Raw genomic sequence first — 21,034 nt, 5'->3', positions numbered from 1 at the left:
CCGGCTTTTATCAGGCTGTCCAACGTGTTTTTGGACATGACAGATATCTCCGCACCTGTATCGACTAGTGCGCGTATCTTAGTTTTTCCAATTTTAATGTCGATAATTGGTTTCGATTGTGACTTGTTCTTATTATGAACCTCGTCATCGCTTAGATCTTTGATGATCTTTTGGGTCCTCATAATCGAGATTTTTTTCTCTTCGAAGGACTCTTCCGGATTGTCATTTGGGCTACTTTCGTCCGTAGTCTCTTCCGAATCCGTCGATGAAAGCTGTCTTTGCTTAATGGTAGAAATTCCCTTCTTCTTCGGCGCTTTCGTCTCGTTGGATGTTTTTCTTCCTCTTGAGGCATTCTTCGATTTCGTTGCTTTATTCTGCCGGTCCTCTTCATCGGACTCAGATTCTGGAAACTCCACCTTCGGCTTTAATTTTTTTGCTTCCTGTCCGTACCATGGAAGCGCTTTTTGCTCCTTATTTCGGACGTATGGACTCTTTTTCGAGTTCCATTTGGTTTTCTGGTATTGTGTCGCCGGGTCTTGTCTCTTCTTTGTTGCACTTTTGGTCGAGGCTTTCTCTGATGACTTGTCTCTCGCTGACTTAGTCTCCGCAGCCGCCTGTTTCTCGTCGTGTATCTCCTCAAGGATCGACGTTAGTTCGGAAATATTTTTAGTGGTTGACCACTTGATTTCACGCGCGACTTCTTTATCGAAGTGCCTCTTAACGCAGCGTATTATTTCCGCATCTCCCATTGGGGGTTCAAGCAATTTTGCTTGTCTGGCTAAATCCAGGGCGTAATCCGCCATTGTTGACGATTTTCCAGGTTTGTACTGCCCCATATAGAGTTTTTCGCGAAATTTGGCTTGCTGGGTATCTCCCCAGAAACGTTGAATAAACGCCTCCCGGGCCTCGTTTATATGTGCGAAATCTTGGACCTCATACCATACGGCCGCTTGGTCCTTCATACATCTTCCAAAAAAGTGTATTAGATCCCGGTCGTCGATCTCTTCGTAGTTCGCGATCAAATTGAATTTCTTTAAGAACCGCATGGGGTTCATATCTTCTGTTTTTCCATTGAATTTTAGCTCCTCGAATGGGCTCTTTAACCATCCTCCCTTTGGTAGGCGTATACCAATGTTTTGCGTTGTATTTACTCTCGGATCGATCGCGTTTGTGTTCCTCTCTATATACTCTAACGAGTCTTGCGAGGCGTATCGACTTGCCGATAGCTCTACGTTTTTAAGCGCATTTGACATGGCTTTGACCTGTTCCTCTAGGATCTGGATTCTATCTTCGGCTCCGTCTTCGGGATTTTTCGCGGTTGAAGTTCCTTGTTGCGGATCATCGGTCTTACTTAGTGGGTTTCTGACTTTCCCCGATCTCAAGGTTGTTGGTGGTGAATGTACCACTCCTTTGAAACCTTCTTTGTTGAAGTCGTCTTCCATTTTGCCGAATTTTAATACCGAATTACAACCACCCTCCGCAGGTCATTATACCTCCACCCGATCCGCGGCGACCGCATGACGCGGGGCTTGGGCAAGGTGGCCCCCACCCCGCTGAGAGCGACATGGAGCGAACGAGCGAAGCCCGGCACAGAGCCGTAAACCCAACGGATTTAACCCACCCCCCGCCCCATATCCCGACCATGGGAGGCGACGACTAGCCTTACCAGACGGATACCCGTACCCCCATACCGGCCCCGAACCGCACTGGAGCTGAAATACCAGCAAGCTAAGCCGTAGACTAAGATCGCGTTTGGAGCTCAACATAACTAGGCCCCTGCTCCGGAACCCCAAGAAGGCCCCAGGGTCAAATCCTTAGATCAGAAAATAAAAAAATAGTGGTGGCTCCTATCCCCCGGGGCGGCCAGGCGGCGCCATGGTTGGTTCTTTTCCCCCCAACACCCTCCCCCCAGACACCCCCACTGCGCAAAACAGACGGCCGGGGGGTGGGGAAAGAGAAGATAAACACCGAGCGCCAGACTGGTCGGTGGTGGGGGATTGTTACGGGCCATAGGGCCCACTAATATTACTTTTTGCGGTCTTCCATCTTTCACGAATTGCGTTATTTCCTAAAATTTTATTCTTTGAACATGAATGATGAATACGTGTGTTATAAATTAAATGAAAGTATTTTAAACATTTTATAATAATGTTTAATACATTGGCATGTCATTATCACATTTTGTACACGATATAATCAGTACCATTTTTACCGATCAGTTTGATCTCACAACATCTACGTTTTAATAATAATAATTACCTGTCGCAGTATAGTAACCTATTTATAAACGATACAACAGATTATGTATATATAATACATCATAATAAACTTTTTATACACTCTTAGTATAAAATATGCCACATTACTTGGTTTATTTCGTGACAAATGTATCTCATCTTACTCCGTGCATAATTGCAATTCTCGCATGTTTTGTAATAATAGAAAAAAAAAAAAAAAAAAAAAAAAAAAAAAAAAATAAACACTGTTGAAAGAAGTTTGAATATTTTTTTCTGTAAAAATGTTTTGTTTAATTGGTAAATACTTTTAATGATATTAATATCTTTAGGGCAAACCAAGCATTCTAACAATTTAGTGTCAGATTTTCATTCTATAACGTACACTAATCGCCAAGTCTCTTCTTTGGCTATCACAAACTTTTACAATATGTCCATTCTTTCCACTATGGCAAAAATTTAAAATAGTAAAAAATTAAATTTTCTTATTAAAAATTAGGCATATGGGTCTCTTGATCAAATTATTTGAACATTATAGGCAATACCTATAAGAAAATTTGATTAAGGAAGGCTAAAAATATATAACAATATTTACCTATGTGTTTCAGTACCTTCGATATGTTGTTTTAATTTATTCTTGCTTCTTTCTTATAAGTGATGTCATCGTGAAAACATGCCCATCTTGCAGCTTCTTGTCGTAAACGAATTATGTTGTACAATTTTAAAGTTATGTAATATAATTTTATAAATATTATAATATTAAGATTAATATATTTTATTTAAATAACTTTATTGAAATTAAAATGTGGATTACGCAAGAGATGGAGGGGAGAGAGAGAGAGAGGGAGGGAGATTGTTTATGTGATTTAATTTATTGTAGATTAAAAAATGAAAATCAATCACAAATTTATATAATAACATAGAGGGAGTTTCCTTAACGCCGAACGGCACCTAATACCCGGACATATATCATGTCTATGTAAGTAAAAATGCAATCGAATGGTTATACGAGTATCGGTGATAGGGATCACTATCCTCTTCACTGTCTTATCACCGATATAACCTTTCGATCGCATTTTTATTTACATAGACATGATATATATCCGGTATTATAGGTGCCGTCCGGCGTTAAGGAAACTCCCTTTATTAATATTGAACGTATATAGCACATATATTAAAATTAGTTTTTATATAACGTTAACATATTATTAATTCTTATTGTTGTACAAACATATTTTACGTACACATACATTTATTAATATTATAATGTATTAATTATATATTTAATATATGATATGAACTGTAATATAATATAATACACGTATATATATATAATATTACTATTTTATATACATACACATACATACATATATAATTTAAATAATAAAGAATTTAATAGTTTATATATATATATATATAACTATAAATGTTTATAATAATTAAATAATAGAAAATTAAACAATAATTCAATATGTGTGTGTTATACTATATCGAATAGTAAAATTTATTATAATATTATATGGTTCCTTTCCCTTATAGAAATTTATCACTAGTAACGCCAATTTATCACTTATTTCGAGTACTTAATCATTTATTTTGAGTACTTAATTACTGTATATCAGTATTTTAAGTACTCGAAATAAGTGATTAATTGGCGTACTATAGTGATAAATTTCTGTAAAGGTTTCTTGTGACTACACAAGTAATTAATATATATATTTCAACTACTTTAAACAAGATTGCAAAAGAAAACTGATGCATGCAGTCATAAAGTTTTGTAAATACGGAGGGCATTGAATAGTAAAACATCTAAATAAACAATAATTAAAGCAGTAAAATAAATAGTATATACAATATGAAAAATTATTCCATGAAGTATGTTCACGTATGCAAAGCTGTAATTTTTGTCTTCTGATTTGATTCCTGCGAATTGATGTTTTGTTTACAATATTGACATATCTGTTATTATGGAATCCTATAATATATATAAACAAAAATTTGCACAATAAAATCAATATACTGTATATAATAACCAAAAAAATACAAAATTAATATTCAAAATTAATAGAGAGAGATAGAACAATATTTCTTTTAATATAAAAAAACTATTAATCTCGGCTCGAATTATTGTGTTACAATAAAAATAAAATCTCGACGGCAATCGGAGCCTATGCGGATGACATGCACAAAATTAATAAATTAAAATGAGATCTCAAGTCAAACTCATTTATTAAATTCTAAACGTTTCGACCCACTTCGGGTCTTCTTCAGTAGCTGCAAAATACAAAGAAACAAAAATAGAAGATAATCGGTACAGTCAGAAAATTATAAAACTCGTATACATACAATCCGCAAATAAATTAAATATCATTCTCCTCCCTATTCAAACCGTCCGGCCGTCGGAGTGTCTCCCTAACGGTGACCATCGTCAGGAAGGAAGCGGAGCAGTGACTCCCTTACCAACACTAATCAACATGGTATAAATTAAACGCAGAACAATTCACAAGAATTAAAAATTAAGAACCGGGAAGAACACTCACCCCGACAGCAAAAACAGAGAGAAGACGATGCTACACGTGACACATCACTCTAACGACTGTGCGGTATTCTACCTCGACACAGTCGATACATATATACGCAAAAAACAAATATAAAAATAAAATATGAAAATAAAAATAAAAATAAAAACAACTAAACTAATCGGCACTCATGTCAAAAGTCTAACAAAAAAACCCGGCTATGTAAAATCACAAAGCTAGATTTTGGTAAATTTTTCTGTTAACAGATCAAGATTCTCGTTTAATTTATCAGTGTCGCTATGTAAATTTAAACTATTCCTCTGACGTTTTATGTGGATCATTTCGGATATCAAACGTTTACCTAAAAAAGGCTCCTCGTCTAAGACTTTTACATCCTCCCAATTAAATTCATGGTTCAATAATCTATGTTCCGATATGACTGATAATTGTGACGCGTTTCTTTTTATGTTGTTGCGATGTTCTTTCATCCTAGTTTTCAACAATCTACCCGTCTGCCCTACGTACGACGCATCACAATCCATACAATCAATTTTATAAACTACATTATTATGGAGTTCTCTTGGTAACTTATCCTTGTGTACTTTAATGAATTTACGGAGACTGTTAATTGCTGTATATGATGGAATGACATCCAAATCACGTGTAATGTCCTCGATTCTCTTCGATACATTATTAATATACGGAATATTAAAGTACGAAACTTTTTTCTGCGTTAGAATCTTGTCATTGCATACATTTGCTCTATTGTTATGCAACTTATTATTATAGCGGAAGAACAACTTTTTTAACCGCGCTTGTAATGTATGAAATATCAAATTGAGAGGATAATTATTAGACAAAAGAACTCCAATCATAGACTCAAAGTTAACTTTATGGAATTTCGGATGAGATAGCCAAAAAACTCTATCTATGAGGCTGATAATGGTGCCTTTTTTATGACAGAGAGGATGCTGCGATATTTCTTTTCTTTCGCTTTCCATAATAATATTTGTTAAATTTACCTTTTCTTTCATTCCAACATATAAGCTTTCAGTGGTCATCAAATATGTATAACGTATACGTTCATATACTAAAATGTATTATTTTTGCCATTATTAATAGACAACGTTATTATTATATTATCACAAATTATTTAACATTAAATATTTAGAAATAAATATTTTTATCGGCTCTCAATATAAAGAATATAAGGTCATCTACATCTGTGGAAAAAAACCGGTTTATAGTTAAGTGAATGTAGAGCTTTGGATTCCAAATCTTGTAACACTATATCAGCAACTATAGGAGAAAGAGGGGAACCCATCGGAGTTCCATAAGTTTGTTTGTATATAGCATCGTTAAAAGTAAAAATGTAGAGTTTAATATTAGACTAATGCCATTTAAAAATTCCGATTTACTAAGACTGCAATTATCAGTAATGAATTGCCATCTCTCCGATAAATCTTCCAATACTAAGTCTACCGGTATATTAGTAAAGAGTGACACAACATCTAATGAAATCAAACTCGAATTATTTTCTAACTGTAATGTAGAAAATTTTTGCACTAATTTAAAGCTGTTTTCTGTATAACTACCAGTTTTTGGATACTTTTTATTAATATCTTGTGTAAAAAAACTGCTAAATTATAAAGTGATGTATCAATAGACGAGACGATAACTCTATAGGGACAATTAATTTCATGCACTTTTGGTAATCCATAAGCTCTAGGAAGATTACCATCACTACACGATAAATACCTGTAAGTATTAATTGATATTAAACCTTTCTTTTTCCATCTCACTAAAAGATCATGAAGATTGGAAATTATACTATTTGTAGGGTCGTTTTTTACCAAAATGTAAGTATCTCTATCTTTAAAAATGTTTTCAACCTCCTCTAAATATTTGTCTTTATCTAACGCCACCGTAATATTTCCCTTGTCAGCCTTTGTGATAATAAATTCAGGTTTTTCATCCAAAATTTTTTAGTGTTTACACTCAACTCTAATAAGATTTTATTAAAACCGTTATCTGGATATCAGTATTGATTAATTGCATTCACCACAATCTTAGATTTTTTCTAACAAAAACTCTTTTATCAGGAGGCAGTTTTTTTAGATTATTTTCAAATTATTTTATGAAATATATGGTTAATTGTACCCTACTATTATTCGGGAGACTAAAGTTTTCACCTACTTGAAGCATACTAATTATATTGTCTGGTATCTTAGTATCAGATAAATTAATAAACCAATTATTATTATTTTTAAAAAGATTCGGATTAGAATCTGAAAAAGAATTAGGATCGACATTTACTTCAAATTCTTCTCCTTTATCATTTAACTCTTGTTGTTTATTGATAATTTTATGTTTTTTTAACTAAGATGTATAATTTAATTTTTGTAGCCTGAAGAGGACCCAATTCGGGGTCGAAACGTTGTGTCTTTTTTAATAAAAGATTTTTTACCTTAGCCAGTGTCGGTCAATCAATTCTTTTTTATATTTATTTCAAAATTTCAACTGGCAATCGGATCACTTTTTTGTTAATGTTTTATATAGATAACTTTGTGAAATTAAAATGTGGATTTACATAAGAAAGAATGGGAAAAAGGGAAAGGGGAACGAGACAGAGGGAGTCAGAGAGGGGGGAGAGGGAGAGAGGGCGGGAGGAAGAAAGGGGAGAGAGAAGAGAGAGAGGGGGGGGGGAGTGGAGAGAGAGAAAAGGAGAGAGGGAAAGAGAGAAATTGTGTCATGTGATTTATTGTAAACTGATAAATAAAAATCAATCTTATATAATAACATATTAAATGTAAAAAATTTTTATTTTTTGAATATGTATGGCACATATAATTAAAGTTAATTTTTATATAACGTTAACATATTATTAATTCTTATTGTTATACAAACATTATGTTTTCTATATATATACGTACATTAATATTATAATATATTAATTTATAATATTATAATATATTTAATATATAATATGAGTTGTATATATATATATAATACACGTAATATATAATATATAGTATTACTATAATATACACACACACACACACACACACACACACACACATGCATACGCATATATACATGTACAATTTAAATAATAAAGAATTTGATAGTACGTATAAATATAAATATGTTGGCTATAAATGTTTATAATAAGTAAATAATAATTCAATATATGTGTGTCTATGTTGCGCGTACGTGCGCGCGTTCGTGCCTACGTGCGTGCATGCTTGTGTGTGCGTGCGCGCGTAAACATATAATTTTATTTATTAACGGAAAAAAATTAAAAACAAATCAATATATAATACAAAATAAATAGATAGTACATTTAGGTGCATTCATCATTTTACAATCATATTTATATATTTATATTTACACATTTTTATATTATTATTTTTATATTTTTATATTATATTCAACAGTAAAATTTATTATAATATTATATAGCTGTATAGTATTATTGATGCATGCAGTCATAAAGTTTGTAAATACAGAAGCATTTAATAGTAATACATTTAAATAAACAATAATTAAAGCAGTAAAAAAATAATGCATACAATATAAAAAATTGTTCATATAATGGTATGTCCGTATGCAAAGCTGCAATTTTTTTACATCCACCAATTAGAAGAAAAAATTTTCAAAATACTGTTTCTCTCTTTTGATTTGTTTCTTGCGAATTAATACTTTGCTCTTAATTTTGTCCAAATTCTCTATTATGGAATCCTAATATATTTAAACAAAGATAAAATCAATATACCGTTTATATAATAAACAAAACAAATATAAAATTAATATTCAGAAATTGATAAAATAGAACAATATTTCTTTTTTTTTCGCTTTCCATAATAATATTTATTAAATTTACCACCTTTAATTGATGTTTTTTCAGTAAATCTTCTGTGTTATTTATTTTATGAAACGTGCCTGCAAATGTCGTGTACCATGTTTCGACGTATTCCTTTATTAGCTAAAATGTATTATTTTTTGAACATTATTAATAAATAACGTTGTTATAACATTATGAAAATTATTATAAACATTATATAATAATTATTAATAACGTATTATTATCACGTTTTGTATACATATATAAACATGTAAAATTTTTACCTCAGTTTGATCTACAAAATATACGTTGTTAATAATAATAATAAATACTGCAGGTTTCATATCACTACTAAAAGCGATAAAACAGATGTATAATAATACACATAATAAACTTTTGTACACAATATTTATAAAAATATGCCACATTACCTTGGTTTTATTTTTTGAAAATTGTTTAATATGTACTGCAGTGTAATTTGATTCTTCGCATGCTTCGTAATAATATTAATATAAAACAAACTGTTAAAAAGATATTGATAGTCCTTCCTATAATTGTACTGGTAATAGTATATTAGATTGTTTAAATAATTATTGATGACATCAGTATCTTCAGAGCAAGCCAAGTATTCTAAAAATTTAGTGTCAGATTTATTCAATCCTACATCATACACTGATTGCCAAGTGATTTTTTCGTTGATTATCATGAAACCGTTACAATATGTCCATTCCTTCCACCATGGCAAAAGTCTAAAATATAAAAAAAATTAATTTTCTTATTAAAATTTAGCATATGGACCTCTTGATCAAATTATTTAAATATTATAGGCGATACCTACAAGAATGATTAAGAAAGACTAAAGATATATAACAATATTTACTTGTGCTTTATAGAATTTTGTAGATGTTGTACTAATTTATTGTTGGCTTCTGTCTTACATTCGAAGTCGCCGAAAAAACATGCTCATCTTGCAGCTTCTTGTCGTAAACATTTTCTAAGGTCGTCACTATCATCAATTTCTTCATATTTGATTCTTTTAAGTACCTCGTTTAATGCATGGTGTATGTAATTCTAAAAATCGTTAAATATATATTTCTTTATTCATATTATAAATGTATTTAAAAATTATTAAAATCTCAAAAGATTAAAATAAAGGCGCTAATAAAATTAAAAATGATTTATTAATGTTTGATCAAACTGGTCAATACAAATCGTATTACGCATAACGTTTTGGCACTTAGGTACGAGCCTTTATTAAGTGGTGCTTTCAAGATGTTAAAGTGAAAGACATGATATTGAGTAATATACTTGATAAGGGCTCGTATCCAAAGGTCGAAACGTTGTGTGTAATACGATTTGTATTGACCAGTCAGATCGAACTTTAATAAATTATTTATAAAAATTATTATATTTTTCTATTATTTACCAATATATTCTTAAAATATTCTCTTTCTTTAAGACAAACATACATACAAATTTACTTATAGACGCGAGCGTTTATTTATGCACGTACATACGTTCAAATATACATACATATATGAAAAAATATGCTTTAATTTATGCGAAATATTTATAATATTTCAAAGATATAATTAAAGCACATTTGTTTGCGACGTATAATATTATGTAAAATTTTATCGTTGCGGTATTTTTTTAAATATTAAAATTTTTTGTAATTAATAAATGTATATGCAAATATCTGAAATATAATACTTCTATTAATATTTATTAAAATTTACCTTAAAAGTCCACATTTTAACTTGCATCATGGCTACAGAAAAAGTGCTAAATATGTATTCCAGAGCTTTAAACATAGGATACCATGCTATATAATCTTCTTCTCGATGCAAATACGATATTACATCTATGAATATAATGAATTTGAGTTCTCCTGCTATCGTTAAATGAAATGCATCATCGACAATTTGAGCACGATTAAGAACATGAATTTTCGTGTAATTATCTGATTTCAAATAACTTGAAATTCTTCGCCAATTCTCATCATCATAGTTCACGCGATAATATCCTGTCGAATAGTATATAAATCTTATAAATATTCATTATTTTAAATAATTTTATTATTATAATATATTTATTTTCAAACATTTTAGTTTTTTACTTTTGTTTATATAAATTATAAATTTAAAAAATCAGAAAAATTTAATACATATAAATAAAATGCAAATACATATAGAAAATTAATTAAAATAATAAATAAAGCTGTGCAAGATAGTGTTATATAGAATAAAATAAAATTGACTCTAGCTCTACATAAATTATGTAATAATTATTTTATATTAATTAGTAAAATTTCTGCATGTAACTTTACGAATATTCTATGTTTTACTTGTATATATTATTATACTTATTTTATAAATATAATTAACTTTTAATCATTTTTATTTTTATAGATTAAAATATTTGTAAAACTATAACTTTAATATTGATTGATATTATAATAGAAAACGCAGATGTATATCTTAATTATACATATATAATAATGCAGAAAATTACACAAAATATTTTAAAACTATTATAGTTCTACAATGAACATCTCAGATTTTTATGCGACAATGAATAAAATAGATAAAAATATGAAATAATAATAATTATGTATGTATAAAATATACTCGAGTTATACGTCATAATCAATTAGTCGATATTTACCAATTTGTTGTATATTGAAAATCATCCAACCATCCTCTTTAAATGTTGATAAAATTAAATGTCCTTTGCATAATGAAATATGTAAGAAATTGCTAAAATTGGAATCCGTCTGAGTAGTAAAAGTTATCGGTAAGCAAGGAATTTCTAATGTATCGATATTTTGTATTGATATATTTGTTTGGCTAAAAGAATGCTCATAACTTCGTATTATTTTTATGAGAGGACAATGTTTTTCCACAGCCCAATAATTCATTGTTGTTAAAGCAATATCTGAATTATCTGTAGCAGCAATTATTTCTTTCAAACAATCCTCAAAACTTGTACGATGTAATTGGCTAAATTCACAAAGTATGTAAAATATATAAGAAAACATTACAAATATGTTAAAATTGTATGTATATAATGTTAATATTATAAAAAAATTTTAATAAACTCTAAGAGCAAAATATAAAATTGCAATTCTATGCATATATTGTATATCTACCATATTTATATATCTTACATTTATATTATTAATAAATTAATGATAATATATATTGACAATAAATAATATAACATTATTTTAAATTAAATTTAATAATTTTATTCAATTTTTTAAGTATTAGTAAGCATTAATACAGATTACATTTGAGCAAAGTATTCAAAGAATTATTAGAATTAAAAAATGATTAAAAAAAGAAATAACGAAACCAATAAAGAAGATAAAGACAAAACAAAGGATAAGAAAATTAATATAAAGGAAATAGATCTATGAGAGAAGTAAAATAAATATATAAAAGTAGTAATAAAAAAGAGTGAAATTAAAAATATATCTAGTAGAAGATCTAGGAAAATAGCAGAATTGTTACACTAAAAAAACATTAGGAAATAATGTCAGTACAAGCCAAAAAATAACGGACATTTTATAAAATCGCGCTACTTCTATTATTAAACATTATTTAAGTTACACAATTTTATTTGTTTGATATTATATTTTATCAATCAAAATTAATATTGAACGCTAGTGGTGAAAATAAACTTGGCAAAATTGATTTCGACGTAACTAGCAATTTTATTCAATACTTTCACGACGTTTCGACCATTTGGTTGTGGTCCTTATCAAGTGAGAATTCTATAACACAATATTACATAATAGTTTTTAACAATGTTGAAACATACAAGAACATATTTAAATGTTAAGTTATGACCACAAACACAAACATACCCATCAATTAAAATGAGATTAACGCAACATAAAACCGATCTTATGTAAAATTAATAGTTAAAAAAGGAACACTTCCCATCGCTATAATATTTCGTCAACAACTAAATTTGAAACGCACTACTTAATAATCTTTATTATTTTGTCGTAAATATTTGTCAAAGTCTCAGTGTCTTTCTGTAACAGTATTATCATGCTACTTTATGAAGAACATTTCAGCAATCTTTCTCTTTCCTACATGGTTCTCATTATGTAAAATGGTCGGTGATTCCCAATTAAAGTCATGTCCAAAATCACATCTGTGTTTACTCAAAACCGAATGATTAGACTCATGTAATTTAATATTGCTCGCATGTTCCTTCACTTTAGTGCATAAATGTCTTTTTGTTTGTCCAATGTATGAGGCATTACAATTTTCACAATTAATCTTGTATACTACATTCGTTTTTATATCATTAGTTATTAAATCTTTACCTCGTTTTATCAGCCTATCTATATTTTTTGGCAAACTATAAACGACATTTAAGTTAGCATTTTTAAGTGACCTTTTAATACTGTCGCTAACGTCTTTAACTATGGAAGTGAAATCACATAATTCTTATCTCGAGTCGAATTTGCATTGTCGTTATTATCCAAATCATTATTCAAATTATCGTTATTATCCGCATTGTGACGGTTAACATTCCTATTATTATTTGGTACGTTAATTTTTTTATTTACATATTTATTAATAATACGATCCGGAAATCAATTATTAATTAAAATGTTCTTTACAATCTCAATATTTGTATTATGAAATTGTTCGTTTGAAAGTAAAATTGCATAGTCTACTAAATTATAAATCGTATTAATTTTATACTTAATAGGATGACTCGTATAAGTATAAAATTAATACGATTTATAATTTAGTAGACCATGCAATTTTACTTTCAAACGAACAATTTCAAATTTAGTCGTTGACGAAACATCATAGCAATGGGACGTGTTCCTCTTTTAACTATTAATTTTAAATAAGATCGGTTTTATGTTGCGTTAATCTCATTTTAATTGATGGGTATGTTTCTGTTTGTGGTCATAACTCAACATTTAAATATGTTCTTGTATGTTTCAACATTGTTAAAAACTATTGTGTAATATTGTGTTATAGAATTTTCACTTGATAAGGACCACAACCAAATGGTCGAAACGTCGTGAAAGTATTGAATAAAATTGCTAGTTACGTCGAAATCAATTTTGCCAAAATTATATCTTATATTGAATTACTTACGTGTTATTTATATATGAGCGAATGCTTTTCCAAAATATTTCTTTGGTGAAGGCGTGTTCCATCATGCGCATTAAAAAAGGTGCTACGATTTATTTCAAAATGATAAATTAGTTATATTATATTATAAATACATATTTATTATAATGGTTACTTGTAAACAAAGCAATTTTATAAAGAAAGGAAAAACTATATATATCTATATACAAGGTAGTAATTGCGTAAGAGTGAAATGTCTTTTAATGCAGTACTGATTATCATTCTATTTTTTAAGTAAATTTTTCAATAATTCTCACGAAGATAGCAAAACATTAAAGGATTATACGGTTAATCCCATCTACTTACACATGTACAGTTATTACTGGACATGTTTGTGAGTGTTTGTGTGTGTGTGCGTGTATACTTTTACAAGAATAATATTTAATTCAAATCCGGATAAAGAATATTACTTATCTTCTAACTTTAAACATATTTTAAAATATTAATAAGTAAAAATTTACGCGGACTATTTTTTTATAATACGTATACCTCTGATAGAATTGGGAATTTTCAATGAACTGTTAACTTGTGAAGTAGAAGGCCACACATGATAATCACAATCCAAATTAAAAGAGTAATGTTGATTTTGAACAACAAATAAATTTATTATTCGATAATCTAAATAAGCCTATAAGAAAAAATAATTAATATATTCATATAACTGTTCTGAATATACTTGCATTAAAAACAAATACTAATATTATTAACATTACTTAATTGTTGAAACAAAACACTTTCTCAATTTGAAATACACATTAAAATATATTTAATAATAAAATTTAAAATTTTGTATTAATATAATTAGGAAATATTACAAACTTTTCAATTATTGTCTTATGATATATTGCAGACTTCTCTTTATCAAATTTATTTAAATAAATGTCATGGGTACTTGTTTTTGATTAATTTATTTTATTTTAGATTTTATAAAAATTTAAAAATATAAAGTAATGTTAAAAATTTTTTTGAAAATTAAATTATTATATAATTATGTGTATGTAAATATATGAAAAAAGTATTTCCTAAAAAACATATGATTATTTTATATATTGCTAAATGTTTTTAAAACAATTCACAAAGAATGTGTATGAATATTGTAAAAAAGGTTTGATTTAAGAAAATCTTGCAATGTATGAATGCATAAGTATTGTATCGTTTGCGAGAAGGTGGGAGCGAGATAGCGTTGATAATAAATCTCTAAAAACTCACCTTTAAAAAAAGGTAAAAAAAGGCGACCAGTTAAGGGCACGCCATTAACAAAAATTATCCATTGCAAACCCATGTAGAATCCTATCCTATTGCAAACCCATGTAGAATCGTACCCATTGCAAACCTATGTAGAATCCTATGAAAAATTAACCATTGCAAACTCATGTAGAATCCTATGAAAAATTAACCATTGCAAACCCATGTAGAATTGTATTAAAAATTATCCATTGCAAACTTATGTAGAATCCTACATTGCAAACCCATGTACAATAGAATTGTATGAAAAATTATCGATTATAAACCCATGTACAATCGTAACAAAAGTAATGAAATAAAAAAAAAATTGCGCCAAGTGAAAGTAGAAACTTGTACCAGTGGAAAATTAAAGTTGCAAACATATATAGAGTCGTATAATAAATCAGTAAAAATTTAAATTTGCAAATGTAGAATCGTACCATAAAAAAACTTCTTTTAAAAAAAAAGATAAACAAGATGCCAAGTCCATGCGCCATGTGAAAAAGAAATAAAAAAATTTTAGTTAAAAAAACTGGGCGCGCTGCTAAGTTTCAAAATTACAATGCACCTTAAAGTAACATTAATTAATTTAAACACAAAACATATTTTAACTGTAATGAGTTTAAAAGTAACAATTTAATTTTAATATTGTTAGAATATTATTTAGCAGCGTTCCCAGTTTTTTTAACTAAAATTTTTTTATTTCTTTTTCACATGGCGCATGGACTTGGCATCTTGTTTATCTTTTTTTTTAAAAGATAAGTTTTTTTATGGTACGATTCTACATTTGCAAATTTAAATTTTTACTGATTTATTATACGACTCTATATATGTCTGCAACTTTAATTTTCCACTGGTACAAGTTTCTACTTTCACTTGGCGCAATTTTTTTTTTAATTTCATTACTTTTGTTACGATTGTACATGGGTTTATAATCGATAATTTTTCATACAATTCTATTGTACATGGGTTTGCAATGTAGGATTCTACATAAGTTTGCAATGGATAATTTTTAATACAATTCTACATGGGTTTGCAATGGTTAATTTTTCATAGGATTCTACATGAGTTTGCAATGGTTAATTTTTCATAGGATTCTACATAGGTTTGCAATGGGTACGATTCTACATGGGTTTGCAATGGTTAATTTTGCCTAGGATTCTACATGGGTTTGCAATGATTAATTTTTCATAGGATTCTACATGGGTTTGCAATAGGATAGGATTCTACATGGGTTTGCAATGGATAATTTTTGTTAATGGCGTGCCCTTAACTGGTCGCCTTTTTTTACCTTTTTTTAAAGGTGAGTTTTTAGAGATTATATCATTCATTTTTGTATATTTTTATGACCGGAATAGAACAATTATTAAACATGTTTATCTAAACTTCTTTGCTTAAAATGATGTGTACAATCATATCCTAGAATCCTGATCATTCCTCCTAAAGCACCCTATTTATATAAATTTACCCATATGTGTGTGTGTGTGTGTGTGTGTGTGTGTGTGTACTAATGTCGAGCATTTTTTATACATTTTCTATTAAATTTAGATAAAAGTTGCAGGATTTCGAAAAAGAAAAAGTTGACACAGACTTTTTCCTAAACGGCGATTTTCAAGGTTATTTAAAGGTCACTTATATTTTCAAAATAGAATTACCTTAATTTTTCTCATATAAATCGATTCCTCGCAATATTTACTATAAAAAGTTGTAAAGGTATAATTTTTACATAATCTTACATAAACTTCGAAATATTACAAATATTTTATTTTATGAAATATTTCAGTTTATGTAAAATTATGTTAACTATCTTTTAAATTATTCACTTTTAGCCATCTTACCCTTACAACCTTTTATAGTGAATATTGCAACAAATTGGTTTATATATATAATATATATATAACATCAGTTATTATTAATTGATGTTTACATTTATTTTTAGACTTACTAGAGCTCAAATGCTCCACATTTTTTGCAAAAACTGTTTATTCTACAGATTTCAAATATGCTTTTAAATGATGATTGAATATTTCCTTTTTTTAATTATTTTTATTATTATTTTTCAATCTCAATCAACTTTTATAACTTTATGCCAGCACGATACAAATACATGTGTCTTTATTTTTTTTATTATTTTCATTATTATTTTTCAATCTCAATCAACTTCTATAACCTTATGCCAGCAGGATACAAATACATGTATGTCTTTATTATTGTATCAACTCTTGTCTTTTCCATGTAACCATGTCTTCATAGTTTGAATTATCCCTTCATCTTCTCAATCTTTCGCAGAGATTTAATTAATTAAATACACTTCACACGAAATAAAGTTTGCTGGAAGATATACAGCAAACGATAACTGTAAAAACATGATTACGTGGAAAGAACAAGAGTTGGTACAGTAAAGGCAAGTAAGTAAGTACATGTAATGTATCGTATTGGCATAACGCTATATCCGCGGAGCAGATAATGTGGCTGTAGAGGTAGTCTGCAGTGCAGCTAATGTGGACGTAGATGTTGATTGAGATAATTGTCTAATATAAAATAGAATTTAAAAATTTAGTTTAAAAAGCTGTTGCATATATAAATAAAGTTTATTTTTTCTAAATTTGGAATATGTTTAATTAATTAATTTTTTAAGTCTATGTTTAATAAATTTTTTAAGTCTGTATTCAATAATTTTATTCATTTGATAAATACATGTATGTCTTTATTTTGATATGTTTAATATAATTAGAAATTCATTATTAATTAGATATGTAAACTATAAATTCATATATAATATTTGAAAATATATGTGAATATTTAAATTTTTATCTTCTCCTTCCTCTCCTTCAATCTCTTTAATATCAATATGTGTATGTGTGTACACGCGCGCACATTTGTACGTATTTATTTAATTATTGGATAGTTGAGAGTACTTAATTGATAAAAAATTATGACAATAATAATCCTTTTGTTTTTTTTTCTTATTATTTACTCAGATTTTTTTGTCTATCTTATAAGATAAACACTTTAGAGATTGAATATTTCAAGTAAACTAATTGTAAGTAAATTTCACATTAATGCATATAGATGTTTAATCATGAATGTACTAAATAAGTACACAAGACGAACAGTGAGTGAGTGAGTGAGAATGAGAGTGTGTGTGTGTGTGTGTGTGTGTGTGTGAGAGAGAGAGAGAGAGAGAGAGAGAGAGAGAGAGAGAGAGAGAGAGAGAGAGAGAGAGAGAGAGAGAGAGTTAGCCAACATAATTTACTATTACATTTTTACATACAATATTTTCAATTACATTTTTTGCATATTCCATGTGAACTTCAAATCTGCACCACATTTTAATGTTGTGAGTATGTATATCAATAGGATTTAGGTAATTAGACACAATTATTGTTGCGTATTCAGTCCACATTACAGGTGTGGTATCGTAGTGTCTCCATACCATATTGTGCTTATCAAATTTCATACTTCGCAATGGCATATTTGACAATGCCGTGCATTGATGACATCCTATCGTAATGTTAAAGGTTGCTTCTAACAAAAAATCCTGTCGATGCCAAGATGGAAATGATTGTTGGTCGCTTATTATCTGGAAATGCAGACCACCTACCCAACTACATTTCAAAGGACATAAATTAATGAAACTTTTTTGACAAGCATCAAAATATTGGGAATTAGAAAATGAATAAATGTATTATGCGTTCACACATATTATATTTTATGACTCTATTACATATTATTATAGTAATAAATATAAAGATTGTTCCATTTAGATTTAAATTCCGCGATATATAATACCTTTTGGGACATTTCATACATAAATAGTATATTAATTACAATGTCTTATGTGTAAATGCATATTGTACTCTTTTTAATATACATTTATTATTTACTTACGTAGTTTTCTCTTTCACGTCAAAAATTTTAAAAACTTCATCAGCAGTACCATAATATTTTATGTTTTAGATGTAATTTCCTGGTGATAATTCATCCATAAAAAAAATATCAATTTTGTTTTCTTCAGTATCATATGTCGATTTATAAACTGTATCATTATCATTCTCATGATATCTTTTAAAATTTTTAATTAGAACTATATCTTTAATACCTAAATGTTTTGAATATAAATATATGTGTTTTGTTCTGCCAAGAATGTAGATGCTGATATTGTATTCCCCATAGAAAATATTTCTTTTAATATATGGTTTAAACTTAATATCGTAATGCTTTGGTATTACATTTTTTGATGGTTGATAGTTTAAAGATTCTTTACGAATGGAAGCCGTTGCAGCGATAAAAATTAATCCACTACTTAATAATAGTTTTAGAAATATCATCATGTCGGAGAAAAAGAAAATTTATTTTAGATCTGGAAAACACTCTGGAAAAAAGAGAAATAAAAATATTAAATTTAGCTTTGATGTATTTTTAAATGATTTTTGTATATAAACAAGAAATAAATACAAAAAGTATTAAAATTATTAATTGAACAACCTTTTTAATTAGCAAAATATTATATGGTGAGGAAGTAATGTGCAAATTTCCATTTGCACAATTTTTTAAATATAATTATATATATATATATATATATTATATGTATTTCAATGTTGCACATATTGTAATTGACAGCAATATAGAAATATTTACAACGTATTTTATATTTTCTTTAAATAATTATTTTTATTGTCAAAAAATTATATACATTTATTTATAGAATGTTATTTAGAATATAAAGATTTATAGTATCTAAAGTTAGTTGTCTGAAATAAATTAATTTTATAAACACAATTGCCGTTGTTTCTACATACATATATACGTGTGTGTACATTCAAAATAAAGAAGACAGTAAAAAAAGAAAAACGGTGGAACGGCGCGAGCCAACATAAATTCAATTTTTAATTGAATCAGTTATAAACTTGATAATAAATATTAAATACATGTATACAAGACGTCTCAGAACTAGCAGTAAATATTTTAAAAGCGGATATCTGAGATCATTTGGAGACAAATTTTCCTAAAAAAATGTTGAAATATCAATAATTCTCGGGTCATAAGGGAATGAAAATAAATGTTTTTTCGCTAACCAAGCCTTTTAGAAATAAAATATTAACAAAATCACATTTATCACTAAATTTCAAATAGAGTTTACTTTTTTTAGAATTTTAATATAAGATTTAATTACTAACAATAAGATGCATGATGGCAAATTTGGGAACATGCAAATAATGATAGTCTCCCTCGGCATTCTCGCCGAAGAAAAATTGACTCCAAATAATCTCAAAAATCTACTATTAACAAGTTGAATACTATTTTTGGGACATCCTGTATATAAAGGGGTCTTTTTCAGATATTTCAGATTAAACACCTCAAAATATAGATACGTGTTAACGACTGCTTCAAATCTAAAATATTATGGATTTCTACATTTCATTGACAATTAATACGTTCTATCATTTTACTCTATAATTTTTGGTCCAAGGTAATTTCAACATTACAATTAAATCATTACATTTAATTTACATATCTGAAAACTTTTAGCTTTAATGGTATCTTATTAAATCTATATGAACTATTTGTTATGCGTTATCAATTGAATATTAACGTGCGTTTTGTACGTTTTTTATTATAGAACAACATTACAATTCGTAAAATATAATATTGATATTATATGAAATTATATCTCTGAATTAAAATTTAAAGATAATTTTAAATAAAATTATTCTCTTCATGCTTATATGTTGGAAATTCTTTAAAATTCCGTTAAACTGTATGATTAAATTCTTTTTGTATTTGTGGACAAATATATGTTTTTATATTTTCGACTTATTTTGACTTACCCAATATTTCGGGACAGTGCGTTAATTTCGATAGTATATTGATATAAATGTTTTTTAATTAACTATAACAAATTAATATTTTAGTAGTATGCAATGTGGAAACAATATAAAATTTTTACACACACTTTATTACAATTATTATATCTATCACGATATGGTTTGAAAGACCACGAAAGATCACGAAAGACTGACTGAGTCTGTATACGTGTCA

The 21,034-nt window shown here is 28.2% G+C and overlaps 1 protein-coding gene and 1 long non-coding RNA gene across 3 annotated transcripts; both read right to left on the bottom strand.

The window, feature by feature from the left end:
• Positions 1-8,645: 8,645 nt before the first annotated feature.
• Positions 8,646-14,365, bottom strand: LOC146723272 (aminopeptidase N-like). Its single transcript, XM_085482693.1, has 7 exons — positions 14,258-14,365; positions 13,733-13,814; positions 11,265-11,599; positions 10,337-10,623; positions 9,478-9,668; positions 8,882-9,346; positions 8,646-8,738 (listed from the first exon to the last, which is right to left on the bottom strand). The coding sequence occupies exons 2-5, from the start codon at positions 13,801-13,803 to the stop codon at positions 9,561-9,563; spliced, it is 801 nt and encodes a 266-aa protein (XP_085338819.1). The 5' UTR covers positions 13,804-13,814; positions 14,258-14,365; the 3' UTR covers positions 8,646-8,738; positions 8,882-9,346; positions 9,478-9,560.
• A 3,272-nt stretch (positions 14,366-17,637) lies between these two features.
• LOC146723271 (uncharacterized) lies at positions 17,638-21,034 on the bottom strand. Of its 2 annotated transcripts, XR_014924660.1 has the most exons (4): positions 20,824-21,034; positions 19,095-19,367; positions 18,884-18,962; positions 17,638-18,600 (listed from the first exon to the last, which is right to left on the bottom strand). It is a non-coding gene; the product is annotated as an uncharacterized LOC146723271 (long non-coding RNA). The 2 variants fall into 2 exon arrangements; XR_014924659.1 differs by having other exon boundaries at positions 18,884-19,367.

The sequence above is a fragment of the Nylanderia fulva genome, unplaced genomic scaffold, assembly GCF_048542155.1.
Source record: "Nylanderia fulva isolate GAGA-0341 unplaced genomic scaffold, ASM4854215v1 Scaffold210, whole genome shotgun sequence".
Classification (NCBI taxonomy): Eukaryota; Metazoa; Arthropoda; class Insecta; order Hymenoptera; family Formicidae; genus Nylanderia; species Nylanderia fulva.
Note: the sequence above shows the minus strand (reverse complement) of the source record. Positions and strands in the feature narration are given on the sequence as shown.

Coding starts and splice junctions, on each gene's coding strand:
- LOC146723272 (XM_085482693.1), bottom strand. CDS start 13,803: ATGCGCATGATGGAACACGCCTTCACCAAAGAAATATTTTGGAAAAGC. Junction 11,600..13,732: donor CGCTCATATATAAATAACAC/GTAAGTAATTCA, acceptor TTGTGAATTTAG/CCAATTACATCGTACAAGTT. Junction 10,624..11,264: donor TTTCAATATACAACAAATTG/GTAAATATCGAC, acceptor ACTATTCGACAG/GATATTATCGCGTGAACTAT.